Raw genomic sequence first — 17009 nt, forward strand, 5'->3', positions numbered from 1 at the left:
ATCTAAGTGTGTGGACATGCACAGTCTGCGAACAGACACACAAAAGTGCCAGATCACTTCCTATTCTAGACTGACTTGACTGAACTCAACCCTGGTCATGTTGTAGCTTGTCCACGGACACATAGGGTTGGATATGTCACGTGACATCCCCTCCTTTTCAAAGTGAGGTACTGGTACCGAACTGTATGGCGTCGAGGGAGATCGCCAACAACATCCCGAATCCTCAAAAGGACTCTTTGCCAGTCCACTCTGATACGTGGGTCATGCGATACTTGAACTTCATAAAGGTCTGCAACGCTTGCTTCGTTGGGCCGCGCCGAAAGCGACACAAATTCATATGAAGCTCCTTCAATGCTTCAACTTCGTCTATAGTCATGCGTCTACCTTCTTCAAGAATCTCTGATGCTGAAAATTCCTGAAACCACTTCCAACACAAAAACATGAGCATACCTATTCCATGTAAAGTGATTGGAAAAAATCTTGTCTTTTCTAAAGACTGTGAATGCAATGTAGATGAACAAAGAGACGGAGTGCCAAACCGTTCACCACACACGCAAACCATGAGATCGAATCTTTCTCTTCTGATCTAAAGCAATCAATTGTGGCAATTCACAACGGAAATGCCCATGCTTGGTGCTCATACTTCCTTGTGTTCTTTCTACGACTGTGTCGTGCCAAGGAAGAGACATGGAATGTGACTTCCTTGAATGCATACTTTTCAGCTTTTCATGAGAAATCTGCATACATCCGTGCTCATCCATGAGTGAATCGTGCTCAATGGACAATATGGCATGCCTTTGGAAAGGGATCACATAAAAACGATGACTAAAATACAGGAAACGATCACGAATGAAACACTCGAACAATGTGTGCTGACGAATCGTTCGAATACATAGTACTTCTTGTAAGGGTTCTTTGGACCTAGGCTCGAGAGCCAAGATCGGTTCGTCGTGTTTGATCGAATCTTCCTGTGGGGGTTTTGTGGACCTCGACTCGGAAGCCAAGATCGGTTCTTCGTGATTGATCATCTCTGCAATGAGGTTAGTTTCACTAGAGAAGTATCAACTAACACATCAACCTTGTGAACAATCACAACATCTTCATGCAAAGCATCATGCCTGCGAGAAATCACATCTTGATCATGCAAATCATCATGCTGGTCAGTGTCAGCCAAATCATCATGCTCATCATTATCATTCAAATCAGCATGCTTATCATCATGCAAATCATGTGTATCATGCTTTGGAGAAGAAGAGACTAAGAGAGTCTCCTTTTCCCCAATCTCTTCAATCTTCGCCTGCACATTAGAAATGAGAGAGGAAGAATGAACAACGTTCTTGCAATCCAATTCTGTTTTTCTTTCTGCATACTTGCGATTAAATTCTTTGGCCTCCAAGCGTAATTGCTCGCGCTCACTCTCCATGGCTTCCATTCTTGCTTCGTGCCACGTTGTCATCATGTCCATCATCGTCTTGCACCAAGCCTCCATAGGATCTGGTGCAATCCTTGGCGTAGATGGGAAAGGGGGAGGGTCGGAAAAACCTCCTTGTGGGGAAAATCCTTCTTCGCCTCTCTCATGCTCATCACCTCCAAGCGAAGTATCCATTCCGCTTCGAGTGATGACCATCCACTGAAGTCTTGGGTTCTTGTGAGTTCTTGTGGTCCTGGGTTCTTAAGTTAACGAGGAACTTGGGTTCTTGGGGTTCTTGGGTTCTTAAGTTCACAAGGAACTTGGGTTCTTGGGAGTCTTGGTTCTTGGGGTTCTTGAGGTTCTTGCGGGTCTTGAGGTTCTTGAGGTTCGTGGGTTCTTGAGGTTCTTCTTTCGCTTGCAATCTATGTTAGAGAAGGATCTTCTCTTCACCCGAGTTCTGCTCTTTTCCGCGGGCGCACCGCTTGGCGGCCTTGCGCTCACACCAAGGTTGCTTTTTCCCACCTCACGTCGATTGGCCGGTCGCTAAGTGCACGGTCCGCTCTCAATGAGTGAAAAGAGGCACAAGGGGAGGCTGGACAAGCCCTTCTTGCTTGGGTTTCCTGTCACTCTTCAAAAACACGATTAGGAATCGACACGCCCAAGAGGACTTGGGTTACGTGCGACCGCAACAAGAAAAAATGTGGTTCTTGTGGTTCTTTCCTTGAGTGATACAGAACATTGCCAAAGCTCTGATACCAATGTAGGGTGCAGGGGAAGTGAATGTTGAACTTTGCTCAAGATCAGTGCTCCAAACTGTGTTCAAGGTTCCTTGTTCTTAGGGAAGGGAGAGCCTTCCGTGCCTTAATGAGAGAGTGCAAGTGATCACAAACAAAGTAGATAAACATTGTGCGTGAAGGTGCATGAGACTGAGATATAGAGAGAGAAGAGAAAACGACACCAGGAAGTTGTCAAACCCTCCTCCGAAAGCCCCACTCTCTATGGCGAGAGCGGTCTACTTATGATTGCACAAATCTCTACAATGCTTGGACTTGCCGACGATGAGGACGACGACGAGATGGGCTGAAATCTGAAAATGCTAACGCGGCTGAAATCTGCAAATCTTTATCTGCTGAATTCTGACTCTATGTCGGTGACGATGTCGATGGCGACTATGAGACGACGACGCGCTGAAAACACAGATGCTGAAATCTGTGTTTTCCGGGCTGAAACTATAAACTTCGCGGGATCTGACCGTGCGGCGAGGATCTGTTGCGGGAAGGTGAGATCTGCGAGGTTCGGGGGTGCTACTAGGGAAACTGACTCTGAAAATTGAAAATGCTGAGTCTAGGGCTGATTCCGTCGCGAAGATCTGCAAAAACGTTGTGGTCTCAGGCTGATGCAAAAACGCTAGGACTGAATTGGTCTCTGCTGTGGAAATCTGCTAACGCTAAGGAGTCTGTTGTGTCTTGTTGTGGATCTGCTGTGCCTTGTTGTGGATCTGCTGATCTGCAATGCAAAAACACCAAGGGCTGAATTTGGATGCAAAAACGCCAAGGCTGAATTTGGATCTCCTTGCAGAAAACACTAGGTAAACTCCTTGGGGGTTCTTGTTGAGAAGGTGCTTGATGAACCAAAGCTCCTGCTGCCTCTTCTGCCAGAAAGTGCTAGCGCTAGGTTTCTACTTATACAAACTTAGTAAATTTGCCCTACCTACTTTCCAACAAAAGTCACTTAAAAATAATAAGTGAAAAATGTCAAAAATAGGGAAAATAGGTCTATGCACTGTAAAAATGCTCTTGATGGGATCTGATGGGAATATGATGGTCATGATGTGTGCAACCAGAGGATATGCATCTAATCTAAGTGTGTGGACATGCACGGTCTAGCGAAAAGACCCACAAAAGTGCTAGATCACTTCCTATTCTAGACTGACTTGACTGAATTGAACCCTGGTCATGATGTAGCTTGTCCACGGACACATAGGGTTGGATGTGTCATGTGACACCTTTGTGTACCCGTGGATGATGGTCTTGGATTCTTGTTCAGAAAGGAGGATCATTGTATCTTAAATAGAATAGTTGGATTGATGATACTAGTTGAGAGGTATTGCGACTACCTCACGACCTAAGTTTTATAGCCAGAGGGAGATTGGTACCTCTTGCACTGACAGCATCTCTCAATACACAAGCAAAAGCAAAAGCACAAAGGCACAAAAGGAAGATATTCCTCGTATTGGTGAGTGATCCAAGGAGGATGTGATAAGTCATAAGTGTGGAGAAGGAGGGCATATCGAAGTCGGAGTCTGGTGAGGCGGCTTCTATTGCACCTGTTCTGACTTTAACACACTTGGTAACCCTACCTTCATCTTCACCACGAACTCACAAAGACTTGCAGATGGATAGCCCTCTTGTTAGATTTCTTTTTGTGCATCGGGCTCAAGCAGTGGTTCCTACTTCCTTGGCAAGCCTAGAAGACCTAATCAGTCTTTGGAGGATGGTGTGGTAGACGAGTCAAAGGTTGTACATCTATGTGGTACTTGGAGCACAAGACTAGTTCCCGGAGAAGGCGTGTCTGATCTGTGACTTTTCCTAAACCAATAGCTTGATGGCATGCCCACATGGCATGGTGTACAACCAGAGGAGCTCTAGCCTATATGGCTACCACGGGCTTCCAAAGCCTGACGGGCACTTAAGGCGGTTGCACACGTATAGTTGCCGTTGGTAGACAGGAATGTCTATCCTGATTCCTAGTGCCCTGCGATATTTTGTCAAGAGGTGTGCTTCATGTAGTGGTGGATTGGACTTGCGGATTCCTTCGTCACTCATTTGGAGACCCCAGATCCCTAATCTTGTTGTGTACTCACGACCTGAGAGGGGGTGTTGGAGTTTTGGAGGTTATCTCCTAGGTTTTCTTGTCTAAATCTTGTGAGGGAGGACATTTTTGTAGTTATGCCCGGTCTTGTGAGGCTTTCCTAGAGTCTAGGCATCATGGAGATTTTTCCCAGATTTTGTCAGGCATGCCACTTGTCTTCTTTTTTATGCTTTTTGACCCTTCATATTCCCATTTGCTTGACATGTGTTATTGAGATGTGGTTCGAGTAATTTTGTTACTTCCCTACAGATGGACCATGGGTTGGGTTCTTTTTTTTTTTGGGGGGGGGGGGGGGGGGGGGGGGCACAACGTTTTTGGCATTTGTAGTGTGCAGAGCCTTGTATTTTTGTGATAGCACAGTTGTGCCCCGCAGGACTTGTCCATCTTCTCTCTCTAGCATTTTTCTCTCCTCTCTTCTCCCCTCTTTCCTGCATGTTCTCTTGTCACCACACCTTCTGCTGCACTTTGACAAAGACGAGGCAAAACAGAGCGGATAAAATTTCACTAATGATAGCTACCACATACACAATGGCAAAGACCTATTGCACAAGCAAAATATCTCGTCTAATAGGATAAGCGACCTATGAAGGATGGCCACGGTGACCGACTAACCACCACTTTATCTCCTCCGCATTGCATACTTGGTCCACTAGTCTAGACTTTAGTGTGAGCCTAGACCAGTAGGGTTGGCCCGGTAGGAGACTCTAGAGATAGTCCCTATAGCAAAGATGTAGAGCACCCCACCACAAGCCCACTAGTTGTCCCAAAGAGTGCTATTGCTAGCTAAAAAGATTGGCTTCCTTCTCATCAACAATGCATTTTGTAGCCCATAAGGTCTACTCTAGTGAGCGATAATAGAAGCATACATCCTCAATGTAATAGTCATCTCTCTAGATATCGATAGCATGAGATGATCCATAGTGCATGTCTGTCTGTATAGTATCTGCCTACCAAAACCCACCAGCAGTGAGGATGACCTGGGGAGTACCAAGGACATGGACGATAAGTGGAAAGGGTATGGGAAAGGCTACTATAAATGTTGTAGCACAACGAAGATGAATGGAGTTGTTGTGACCCCTAGGGTGGAGCTAAAGAGAAAAATGTGGTTGGGACGACGCAGGAAAGGTGGATGTAATGGAGGAAGTGAACAACTGCGAGCAAGTGATACGCAAAATGGCAAGCGTAGCAAAGGTGGGGTGAGAGTAGTGGGGAGGGAGATGGGGTTATACATATGGGCAGGGAGCTAGGATAGGAGGCTATAGTGGATGAGGTGGTATGAAACCAGCTTGGCACTCAGAAGACAGTAAATCCTAAGCAACACACACAAACAAAACTGAAACTTTAACACTTAAACTTCAAAACACAAAGTAGTCTAGACACAAAGCGGCAATGTTCCACTTCCAGATGCACTGGCCCCCAAGTCTGGTGCCCCTTTTAGTAATTCTTTTTGTATTGATATAAACAATTGTTGGGGAGAGTCCTCTACTCTGTGTGCCAGACAAAGTGATTGGCTCTCTTGAAGTTTGAGAGAGAGAGAGAGAGAGAGAGAGAGAGAGAGTCATGACTCGCCAGACAAACGCAATGATCAGTTGCGTCTATGACCTTGATGCAGAAATCCTAATCCTAATTTTGTAAAGCTAAAAACAATTTTTCTAGCTCTTGCTCGGAATTTAGTTAGGTTATGAGATGTTGACATTGAAAATTTTTCTGCCTTCAAATATATGCGATATTAAGAGATACATAACAATTTTAAAATAAAAAGTTTCACCAAAATTTGAAGCTATTTTCTCAAAAATTGCATAAATGGCCTAATGCTTCTTGAAGAAATCACATTTCACATATTCATTAAAACTTAGTAAGTAATAGACATTGACATTGAAAAACCAAAAGCAATTCTTCAGGCAATTTTTATATAAAAAAAGATTTTTAAAGTACAAACCTTCCGCAATCTAAGAAAACTCCTAAAATTAGTTTGGTAAACCTCAAAATTTAGATAGCATACATGTATATATAAAACTTGAAGTATCATGAATAACATGTTTTACTTTATAATAATAAAATGGATAAAACTCACAAATTGTGCCGACACAACTTAGCATAATCGAATTGACTCTCAAAACAATTTCCAATTAAGTAAAGTTCTACTAATCTAGAGGTCTATTATTAAGAAGCGGTCTATACCTTTTCCCTGGGCATTATGAATTTTTTCTAAGTCAAATAATTGTTTTTGAAAAGCATTGTGTGATTCTATTAAAGCATTTTTCAGGAATCCAATTCGTTATCATGGTAAGCTCAAAAGTCTACAGAGTCATTTCTTGAAAATGGTTTGGTTCATGTCTAAAAGGCCCTCAAACAAATTTTTTGAGGGACTTTTTTATGAGCTCATAGCATTTCATATGAAAACCTAGGAAAAAGGACACTCAAGCGTCCTGTTTTGGTACCAAAATGGTGTTAAACTAAAATGATTATTACCATACGAGCACATATATACTTGGAAGTAAAGGAGATTACCCAATGAAGATCGGCGTATGATCGTTCATCCACAAAGATCCTCAACATATAAGCCTCCCTATCTGTTCATGAAGTAAGGCTCAGAAAATTTTTATGACGAATCAGGTTTTTAAGAATTGCAAAGCAACCTCTTGTAATTGATGCCTCAAGCTTGAATTGATGAATAGATTTCTAAAAAACCCAGCTGTGACAACATCACGATCAAGACAACCAAGGGGAAGACAACCAGTAAAACAAACTATATTACTGTCGAGCATTTGAACTTACAAACTAGGACCTTTTTTAAGCATAAGAGGAAAACATCCTAGATGCTAAAACAATCCCAGTAGGAAAGGTAATGTGTGTGTGTGTGTGTGTGTGTGTGTGTGAGAGAGAGAGAGAGAGAGAGAGAGAGAGAGATGAAATGTTATATTAACGTCTTCAAAAGGCCAAAATGACGTATGAGACCAGCGCGTTACAATGTGGTGAATCTGATACAAAGTCAGAGCAACAAAATGAAATGACAAAATACTTTGGGATCCTAAACTGGTAGGTGTGAACCAAGCAGCTAGCTGGGATAGCTAAAGCATAAACAATTTTTTAATAACAACAAACAAGCGGCCGTAAGTAAGAAAATAATACCGATGCAAGAAACTGATTTTCGTAAAATGTTGACATTACTAAAAGGTGTTTATACAAAAATTAAGGAAAAACTTTGAATTCTTAGACCAGCATTTGATCACTAGTAGCAAATAGTAAAATTTTGGCTGGGTATAAAACCTAAACCAACCCATAAAAAAGAAAAAAGAACTGCAATAGATAAAGTGCTCAACTGGCTGCTACACTACCTGACCAATAAAGAACATTTAATTGACATGGTGCAAAACTCCTAATGCTTCCTAACGAACTTTGCCGCCTCTGGCAAAGTCGTTCTGATGTCATCCAGTTCCATAGTCAACTTCTGGATCTAGAAATAGATGTATAAAACGAGAAATGCGCCCATATTCACCGAAAAAAACTGATTGAAAACACAGTTATGTAGTGTTCGATTGATGGTCAAGTAATCTGGGTGTATCGATAAATTCATTACCAAGTAATGCTTCTCGAAGCAACTAAATGCAAGCCGCCCAACTCTAAGAAAAACTTAAAGAACAGTATATACCTAGATGAATCCACGATAAGGCCAGATTCACCCTTCAAGGAAAGCTATAGACCCATGGTAGTCACCCACAAGACAATATAACCATCAGTTCCATCATGCATAGTTTTGATTAAATACCACGACATCCCCACTAACGTCGTCAATGCCCAATAGTGGGCGTAGAACTAGGTACTAACATATGCTCCCAAACACAACACACCACACGGACACACACATGAGCATACATCAACACAAAGTTCAGTGCACTGAGTTTCTGTCATGACTCCAGAGATCAAAGGCAGACTCAAGCCATAATGAAGCCTGGCACCAAAAGAAGATTGCATGTCAATGATGAATGCATAGTGCAAGCACCTAAGCATCCTCACATCAGTTAGGACAAGATAGACTTAAGAGAAGAGAGAAGAGAAGAGAAGTTTAATCCCAAGAGACCTCAAAGATCTATCCGACAAGTGTTGCACTCAAGGACACTACATACAAGGAGGAAAGGGGGTATTCTTAAGAAAGGACCGTGCTTGGTTGCGGATTGGTGAGTAAGAAAAGTATGTCGTGCTCTCTATTGTGGGAGCTCCTCAGTGTAACATGCATGAAATCTCACTCCCAGCAGAATGAAAACACTAAAGAGCAAATAGTAAGCCAACTCAAAAGACACAACAGTAGACTCCAAACTCAATGGAACTTGACTAACTCATGGAACCAGTACAGACTCTCGTTGGCGGCACACTCAATTCCAAGCCCAAGACTCACAGGTACAATGGGGATGTCGAGGCTCCAACTGTGCAGGGAGAGTGCACATGTGCAAGTGCCAGACTGGACACAAGACTCAAGACTCAAGGACTCACAAGACGTCTAGGAAGCATACCACCACTAAGAACAACTGAGCATATATACAAACCTGAAGAGCAGCCAACAGCTAGCAAAATATCACTGATAGCTAGCTACGTCTATCTCCATACTGTGGTGGCTACCACCACTCCCTGTGTCTGCCACGTGTCACTACCCGGACGAGAGTCCCCACAGTGCAAACCCCGGACCAACTGCAGCTGCCTGTCCAGTGCAAGTGACACATTAGCCCTGCTACAAGTTGCCCGCCAAAAAAACCACTCACCGTCTCCGTGAGAGAAAACACTGAAAACAGCTATGTAGACCAAGATAATTGAAAGGAACCGCATATCTACAATAAATGTTAAGCCAAACTCTCCAAATCATGCCAACCAAGATGCAACCATAAGCTGGAATCTAAAGACCAATCTCACTCACATCATGTTAAGTCAGTAAGGTAGGGGCGAGAAGAGGGTAGGTAGGGGTGAGGTTGTAGGTGGGTAGGGGTGAGTGCTAAGGGGGTGGGTAGGGGCAAGGGCTAGGTGACGCCAGCCAGGGGATCAAACCCTCTGATGCTCAAAACACCCAGCATAGGCTTGCCTCTATACTTAAATTTTCCACAACCTTTCCTGATTGTGAAATTTCACGCCGAGTGTTAGTTACATTAACTAAAGATTTTTCCTTCCTGTGGCCACGCTTCTATTTTGCCACAGTGCCATGTCTTCTACAGAAGAAAGCTGGACATTGGAGCTATCAAATTCAAAATCCTCACGTAGTAAGGAAATTATGCCAGAGCTGTCAAGTCTGGCCGCGTTTTCTATAGAGAGAGAAAAATATGCACACACTTATACTCAAGGAGGATAATATACCTGTCGACAGTGGAGAATTTAGACACAGCCAGTAGTAAATACATGAGATATCTGACCATCGTAAGTGTTATAACTTTGAGGTTAGCCTGGGCATCTTCTAGCTCTACTGCTAGCTCCCAAGGTACCTCAAAAACCTTTTAGTGTTCTTTGAAAAATTCAAAGAGAGCATCTGGTGTATGAAGCTTAAGCTGACCTGTTCCAGGAGTTGAAAGAAACATGCATGTTGTGGCCCTTGCAAGAAACACCACATGCCGATCCCAGATAGGAGGATCTTCGAGCCATACAATCGATGGTCTTAACAGAAGTTTTTCAAGCCAATCTCTCAGTGTGTGACTCTTCTGTCAGTTCGAAAGAGGCTAATCTTATCTTCTGGGACATAGGCCGCAGCAAATATGGGCTCACCATCTGCCACGGTGCTGAAGGAATCTGATCTAGCAACACCACATCCATGCAGCCAAAAGAACGTGACAAGCTCCCAAGTTGACTTCTTTTACCTGGTCTAGAGAGGGCACGGTTGAAGATTTCTTTGTAGGTGGAGAGGTTACCGCGTCTTGGAGCATAGAGTCATCATGAGCTGAAAGAGAACTATGACACCACTAAATACATCCCCCCTCAATCATAACCCCCTCCAAGGCCCCCCTCTCTATCGCTAGAGAGATATTTGCTTTAGATTGCACAAATATTGATACAATGGTCCTAGATGTTGAGATGCTAATGGGATCTTGATGTAGGTGCTTGGGTCTGAACGGCTAAGTGCTGAAAATGCAAAACACTAGGGATGCTCAATGTGATCTGCAACTGCGACGAGGCTATGGGCTGATTTGCTGTGCCAGATGTCGGTGATAGGCTGAAAACTGAAAAACGCTGGCTGATCTGATGGCTGAATCTGAAAACGTTGGGACTATGGCTAAAATCTGCAAGTTCCGAAAAACGGAAGGGCTCAAAATTGATGGCGATGCAATCTGCTACTCTAGGCTAAAAATGCTGGTGGGCTGAGTATGCTGATGGAAAAAATGCCATGGATGTTGATGGTAGTACTGCTAGAAAAAACGCTAGAGGTGGTGAGGTACTACCAGTACTTGGTGTTGGTACTTAGGGTACTGACTTATGCTTGAGAAGTGACCCCTAGGATCACTTATATATGGGATTGAAACAGGGGCGGGCAAACTCATGAAAAATCCCACGATTTCTAACAATGGCACTTATTAATCAATGAATAAACTCACTTATAAGAGATGCTTCACATGCAGATAAATACATAGGCTAGGTACTAATGCAATTGTATGGGAACACTCCCTAGTGCCTACACCTAGCAGACACTAGTTGTGCTCGTGCAATCAAAGAATATACAACTAATCTAAAGTGCCTCGACATGCATGTCCTGCCTACAGGCTCACACGGGGTGCCAGAACACTTCCTAGGCTGTCCTCAACCCTAGAAATAGGAGTTATCTTATCCACATGCACATAGGGTTCGATGTGCACGTGACATCCCCCCTTTTCAAGGTAAGATACTAGTACCAAGCCGCATGGCTTCTGTGTAGTCCGCCAACAACTTCGGGGAATCTACGAAGAAATCTTCGTCGCCCCACTCTGTTATGTGAGTGTCGCGATAGATGAACTTCAAAAAGGATTGCAATGCTTGGTTCTTTGGGCCACGCTGAAAGCTATCTCCTCCGGCTCCATGTCTTCAACTTTGTCGACGATCTCGAGCTCTCCTCTTCAAGAATCTCCTTTGGGGGATCTCCCTAAAACAACTTCAATCACAATTCCATGTCTTTTACTTTTCGGATGATTGGAAAAGGACTATGCTTCCTAAAAGATTGTGGATTCAATGTAGATAAAAAATGTGATGGAGCACATGCAAAAAATGAGATCTAAACTTGACTTTTCTACCTAAGATTATCAACTATAGCAAACCATGAAGGGAATAGCAATGCTCGATGGACAATCGTGCTAATGCTTTTGCTGTGACTATGTTTGGCCAAGGAATGAGCATACAAAATCTATTGACATGGCCTATGATGGTGAAACATTGTGTACTCCTTGAATGCAAACTTTCTACCTTTCCTAAAGTGATCTTCATGCTTTTGTTCTCCTGTGTGAGTGAATCATGTGCATGGTACAATATGGCTTTCCTATGAGAAGGTAACACATAAAGATGGTGACAACAATACAAGAGACCGTCACGAATGAGAGACTCGAAAAATGCATACAGACTTCTCATGCGAACAAAAGATACATCTTGAATGAGTATTGTGGACCTCGACTCAAGAACCAAGATCTGTCCTGTATGACTGATCGTACCTGCGATTGGGTTAGCTTTACTTAATCAATCAAATCACCAAATTGCTCACAAGACTGGAACCATCTAGCTTGACAGTCACTTCAAGGTGACAAGGTGTACTCGGTACAAACCAGAGCCACTTGAGAGCTTGACGATCCTTACAAACAAATAAATTTCTATCATGCAGAAAATGTTTCTCATGCTTGAGAAAATGAATGACAAAAAAAGGTTCCTTTTCGTGCAATGACTGATTCTTTTTTGAACTTGTGACTATGTACTGAGAAATGCTATTGGACTGCGTGTTTTATTCTCTAACAAAACATGAGAGTGAGAGATTAATGACAAAGAAGGCATATTGTGGTCACGACGAATGACCACGGGAGAGGTACCTTCGATAGCGAGAGTGAACATGTTTTCTTCCCAATCAACTTAAGGCTTAAGCTAACGAAACCACTTAATGCCGAAAATCATATCACATCTAGAGAGAGGAGAAACAACAAACTTACAACAAAAACCAACTTCTTGAACTGAGACTGTTACTGAAGTTGTGATTGGAATTGTGATTGAAGACATGCGTCATTGAAGAGTACATGCTAGGAGCAACTCCAGAAACTCCTATAGGGTCCACTGGAATAGCTTCTAGACGTTCGCTCTTCACAAGAGAATTGCTAATCACATCATGCATACTGTCAAGATCAAACAAGATCATAATGCGCTGACTATTGACATGACCATAACACTTCATGAGAGACTCATCTAGATGATCATTAGAGACTTGGAGCACATTAGTTTTCTCATTTATGATACTAACAGAAGATGTGGGTTCTTTGGGTTCTTTCTTAGAACAATCTCTTAACCGTTAGTGTGACACTTGAAACATCTTCCTTCTTTTCCATACTCGGTTCTTTCTTCAAGACTTAACCAACTAGCTACTATTTATTGAGCAGATTTTTGAATTTTCATTAGATGTCAACATAAGGATTTCGTGAGTTTTAGCCTTTCCTTTATTATCACTATTAGGTGAAGATCTCTGTGCTCTAGGTGTAGCGGAAGATTGAGAAGGAGAATTATTATGGTTCTTACAATTGTTCTTACCATTCTATTGATTCTATTGGTTATGAGGGATACTTGACTTGTTCTCCTTCGGCTTACCTTTGTTGTGCTTCATTTCCTATGCGATAGCAATTCTAACGGCATCATTGTAGTCCTTTGGGTCGAAGACTTGCACATCGTATTTGATGTACTCGTTCAAACCAAAGAGGAAAGCCTCTTTGCAATCCACATTTGACTTGCGCAATTGACCCCCAATCTCCAAGATACAGTTGGGAAAAGACATAATGGGAGTTCCATTTTGCTTGAGGCCTCTCCAATCCTCTCTTAACCGATCAAGATACTACGGTAGCATAAAATTGTCAAAGTCAATGATGCGGAAGCGTACACAAGCGAGGAGAATACACGAGAGAGAGAAAGAGAAAGAGAGATACTCTGAACCAACCAACCTTCGCAATGAAGTGATACCTGTACAATGGGGGCAGAGGGTTGCTTATATACCAACCTCGATAAATTGCCCTACCCAGACTTTGACAAATAAGTAAAATAAATACGTAAAAGCCAAACTAAATAATGGGATCACATTGGGCAGTTCACTTGAGATGTCAAAACTCTTTAACATCTTTGCAGCTCATAGTGGATACAAATAGTGAGACCAAGTCGATAAAGAAGCTACCATGGACACCCCAGTAGTTAATCAGTCTACTAGATACACCTTGGTTATGCTACCCTCAATTTTGTACCTTAGAAGCAAGCCATCTTGAGCATCTGTTGGTTGCCTTGTAGAAAATTGAACTATAGACCACACTACGTCCAAGAATTCCCATTCGCAAACTGTGAACACATCACGCCCAAAGATAGTCCTAGATAATGAACTGTGGAAGACATCTTGTCTATAATCCGACCAACAACAATGGATTGGTACACTTATCCACAGTGTTTTAGATACGCCTGATTGGTTCCCAACCAGATGCATGTGCCTTGAACTCCGATCCACGGGTTCAAACACCGGTAACTTGAACTCCAACACAAGGGTCCAAATTAATTATATGGAGCATTGTTTGCCCCTCTCTGCCACTCACAAGCCTCTCTCTGGCTGAAGGTAGTGGCAGCAACTAGCCTCTGAGTAGGAATCTAGTGCAGTGGCCACTATGGTCACCACCACGTGTACCATACCGATCTCCTCTATCAAATCTTTATTACTATAATCTCTGGTCAGCTTGCCTATGTCTTTGTCTATCTGTGAGTTCCTACTTTTGACCTTTGGCTTCAAACTCCTGAGCCAAATAAAGCATCATGTCACATTTATAACTACTGTGGTCAGACCTTATGGGTACCGAGGCAGCTAACTCGGTTCTGGTATTGTCTACCTCATCAAGCATGCCTTTGCCTTTGTCCTCTAGCGCACTGTGCATTTTACTTTTGGCGTCACAATCCCAAGCGAAACAAGTTGACGGTTTCCTTGAGAGCTTCCATCGAGCATAGGCGGTTGACTGGATGTTGGGCGTCGATGATCTTTCCATGGCCGATGATTGGTCTTGGTCATTCAAGTCGTTGGTGGTCGGCAAGGGTGGGCCATCCCATAGGTACAAAATATGGAAACTTTTCTTCTTTTCGTACTCCAAATGGCCTCAAAAATTTTCCCAAGCCTTACCAAAAACAAAATTTCCATTGCCCTTTGCAAGCCCCTTTCACACCCTTGAGTTTGAGAGCTCGTCCCCAAGCCGCACTGTCACGTGACACATCCAACCCTATGTGTCCGTGGACAAGATACAGCATGACCAGGGTTCAGTTTAGTCAAGTCAGTCTAGAATAGGAAGTGATCTTGCACTTTTGTGAGTCTGTTCGCAGACCGTGCATGTCCAGACAGTTAGCTTAGATGCATATCCTCTGGTTGCAAACAGCATGACCATCAGATTCCAGTCAGAAACCATCAGTAGCATTTTCACAATGCATAGACCTATTTTCCCTATTTTTGACATTTTTCACATATTATTTTTAAATGACTTTTGTTGGAAAGTAGGTAGGGCAAATTTACTAAGTTTGTATCAGTAGAAACCTAGCGCTAGCACTTTCTGGAGAAAAGGCAGCAAGAGCACTCGCTCAACAGACAACTTCTCAACAGAACCCCCCGATGCCCTAGCGTTTTTGCTTCACATCAGAAAGCTAGCGTTTTTGGACCAGATCTGCCAACGTTTTTGCTCTTGCAGATCCCTGGCGACAGCAGACCGAGCAGAAGCCCCAGCGTTAGCAGATTCTCCACAGCAAGACCATTTTCAACCCTAGCGGTTTTGCATCTGCAAGACACTTCAGAGTTTTTGCAGATCTTCGCAACGGAATCACCACAAGCATCAGCTTTCAGCATTTAGAACCTGCAGAAGAACCCCCAAACCTCGCAGATCTCACCTTTCCGCAGCAGATCCTCGCCGCAAGGTCAGATCCGGTGAAGTTTGCAGTTTCAGCCCGAAAAACGCAGATTTCAGTTTTCAGATTTCAGCCCGTCTCGTCGTCGTCCTCATCGTTGTCAGCATCGTCAGCAAGTCCAAGCATTGTAGAGATTTGTGCAATCATAAGTAGACCGCTCTCGCCATAGAGACTGGGGCCTTCGGAGGAGGGTTTGACAACATCTCTGGTGTCGTATTCTCTTCTCTCTCTCTATCTCTCAGTCTCATGCACTTCCATTCGCAGTGTTCATCCACTTTGTTTGTGTCCATTGCACTCTCTCTCTAAAGGAATGGAAGGCTCTCCCTTCCGTAAGAAAAAGGAACCCTGGAGCACAGTTCGGAGCACTCACCTTGAGCAAAGTTCAACATTCACATTCCGCTGCAGTGCTGCACCTTACATTGGTATCAGAGCTTTGGCAGTGTTTTGTATCACTCAAGGAAAGAACCACAGAATTTTTCTTTGGCTCGTTGCAATCGCACGTAACCCAAGTCCTCTTGGGCGTGTTGATTCCTAATCGTGTTTTTGAAGAGTGACAGGAAACCCAAGAAAGAAGGGCTTATCCAGCCTCCCCTTGTGCCTCTTTTCACTCATTGAGAGCGGACCGTGCACTTAGCAGCCGGCCACTCGACGTGAGGTGTAAAAAAGCAACCTTGGTGTGAGCGCAAGGCTGCCGAGGGGTGCGCCCGCGGAAAAGAGCAGAACTCAGGTGAAGAGAAGATCCTTCTCTAACACAGATTGCAAGCTAAAGAAAGAACCCAAGAACCTCAAGAACTCAAGACCCTCAAGAACCGCCAGAACCCAAGACCCCCAAGAACCCAATTTCCTCGTGAATTTAAGAACCCAAGACCACAAGAACCCACGACTTCATTGGATGGTCATCACTCGAAGCGGCATGGATATTATGCTTGGAGGTGGTGAGCATGGGAGTGGCGAAGAAGAATTTTCCCCACCAAGAGGTTTTTCAGACCCTTCCCCATCTACGACAAGGATTGCACTAACTCCTATGGAAGCTTTCGACAAGATGATGATGGACAAGAAGTTAGAACGCAAAACAAGAAATGCAGAACGAAAAGCAGAAATAGAGCGTGAACACGAAGAAAGAATGGCAGCCATAGAGCGTAAATACACAGAAAGAATGGCAGCCATAGATCGCGAGAACAAAGCAAGACAAGCAGAATTTGATCGCGAGAACAAAGCAAGAAAAGAAAAGAGCAACCAACACATGAAAGAGTTCTTGCGACTCTTTTCTATTGTGCAGGCGTAGTTTGCACAGAATCAAGAAAAAAGACTCTCTCAGTCTCTTCTTCTTCCAAGCATGACACACATGATTTGCATGATGATAAGCATGATGATTTGTCTGATAATGATAGCATAATGATTTGAAAGACACTGACAAGCATGATGATTAAGATTTGAATTCTCACAAGTATGATGATTTGCATGAACATGATGTGATTGTTCACAAGGATGATGTGTTCATCGATACTTTCTCTAGTGAAGCTAACCTCATTGCAGAGACGATCAATCACGAAGAACCGATCTTGGCTCTCAAGCCTAGGTTTAAAGAACCCTTACAGGAAGTACTATGTGTTTGCATGATTAGTCA

The 17009-nt window shown here is 43.3% G+C and overlaps 1 protein-coding gene across 5 annotated transcripts in view; it reads right to left on the bottom strand.

Moving 5' to 3' along the window:
* The window catches only part of LOC147456487 (peroxisomal acyl-coenzyme A oxidase 1-like), a 58342-nt gene that overhangs the window by 18292 nt on the left and 23041 nt on the right, over positions 1–17009 (bottom strand). For 3 of the 5 annotated variants that reach the window (XR_015188461.1, XM_086514933.1, XM_086514937.1), the window contains exon 3: positions 6794–6855. The exons of 1 other annotated variant lie outside the window; for it this stretch is intronic. Coding sequence is in view for 3 of the 4 variants with exons in the window: in XM_086514933.1 (XP_086371059.1) it covers positions 6794–6855 (62 nt within the window). In the remaining variant the exon portion in view is untranslated. Of the gene's footprint in view, positions 1–6793; positions 6856–8826; positions 8911–17009 lie in introns of those variants that run through there. One more of the 5 variants, XM_086514935.1, reaches the window with a different exon arrangement.

Source organism: Adiantum capillus-veneris, chromosome 6, assembly GCF_014529385.1.
Source record: "Adiantum capillus-veneris isolate H3 chromosome 6, ASM1452938v2, whole genome shotgun sequence".
NCBI classification, from domain to species: domain Eukaryota; kingdom Viridiplantae; phylum Streptophyta; class Polypodiopsida; order Polypodiales; family Pteridaceae; genus Adiantum; species Adiantum capillus-veneris.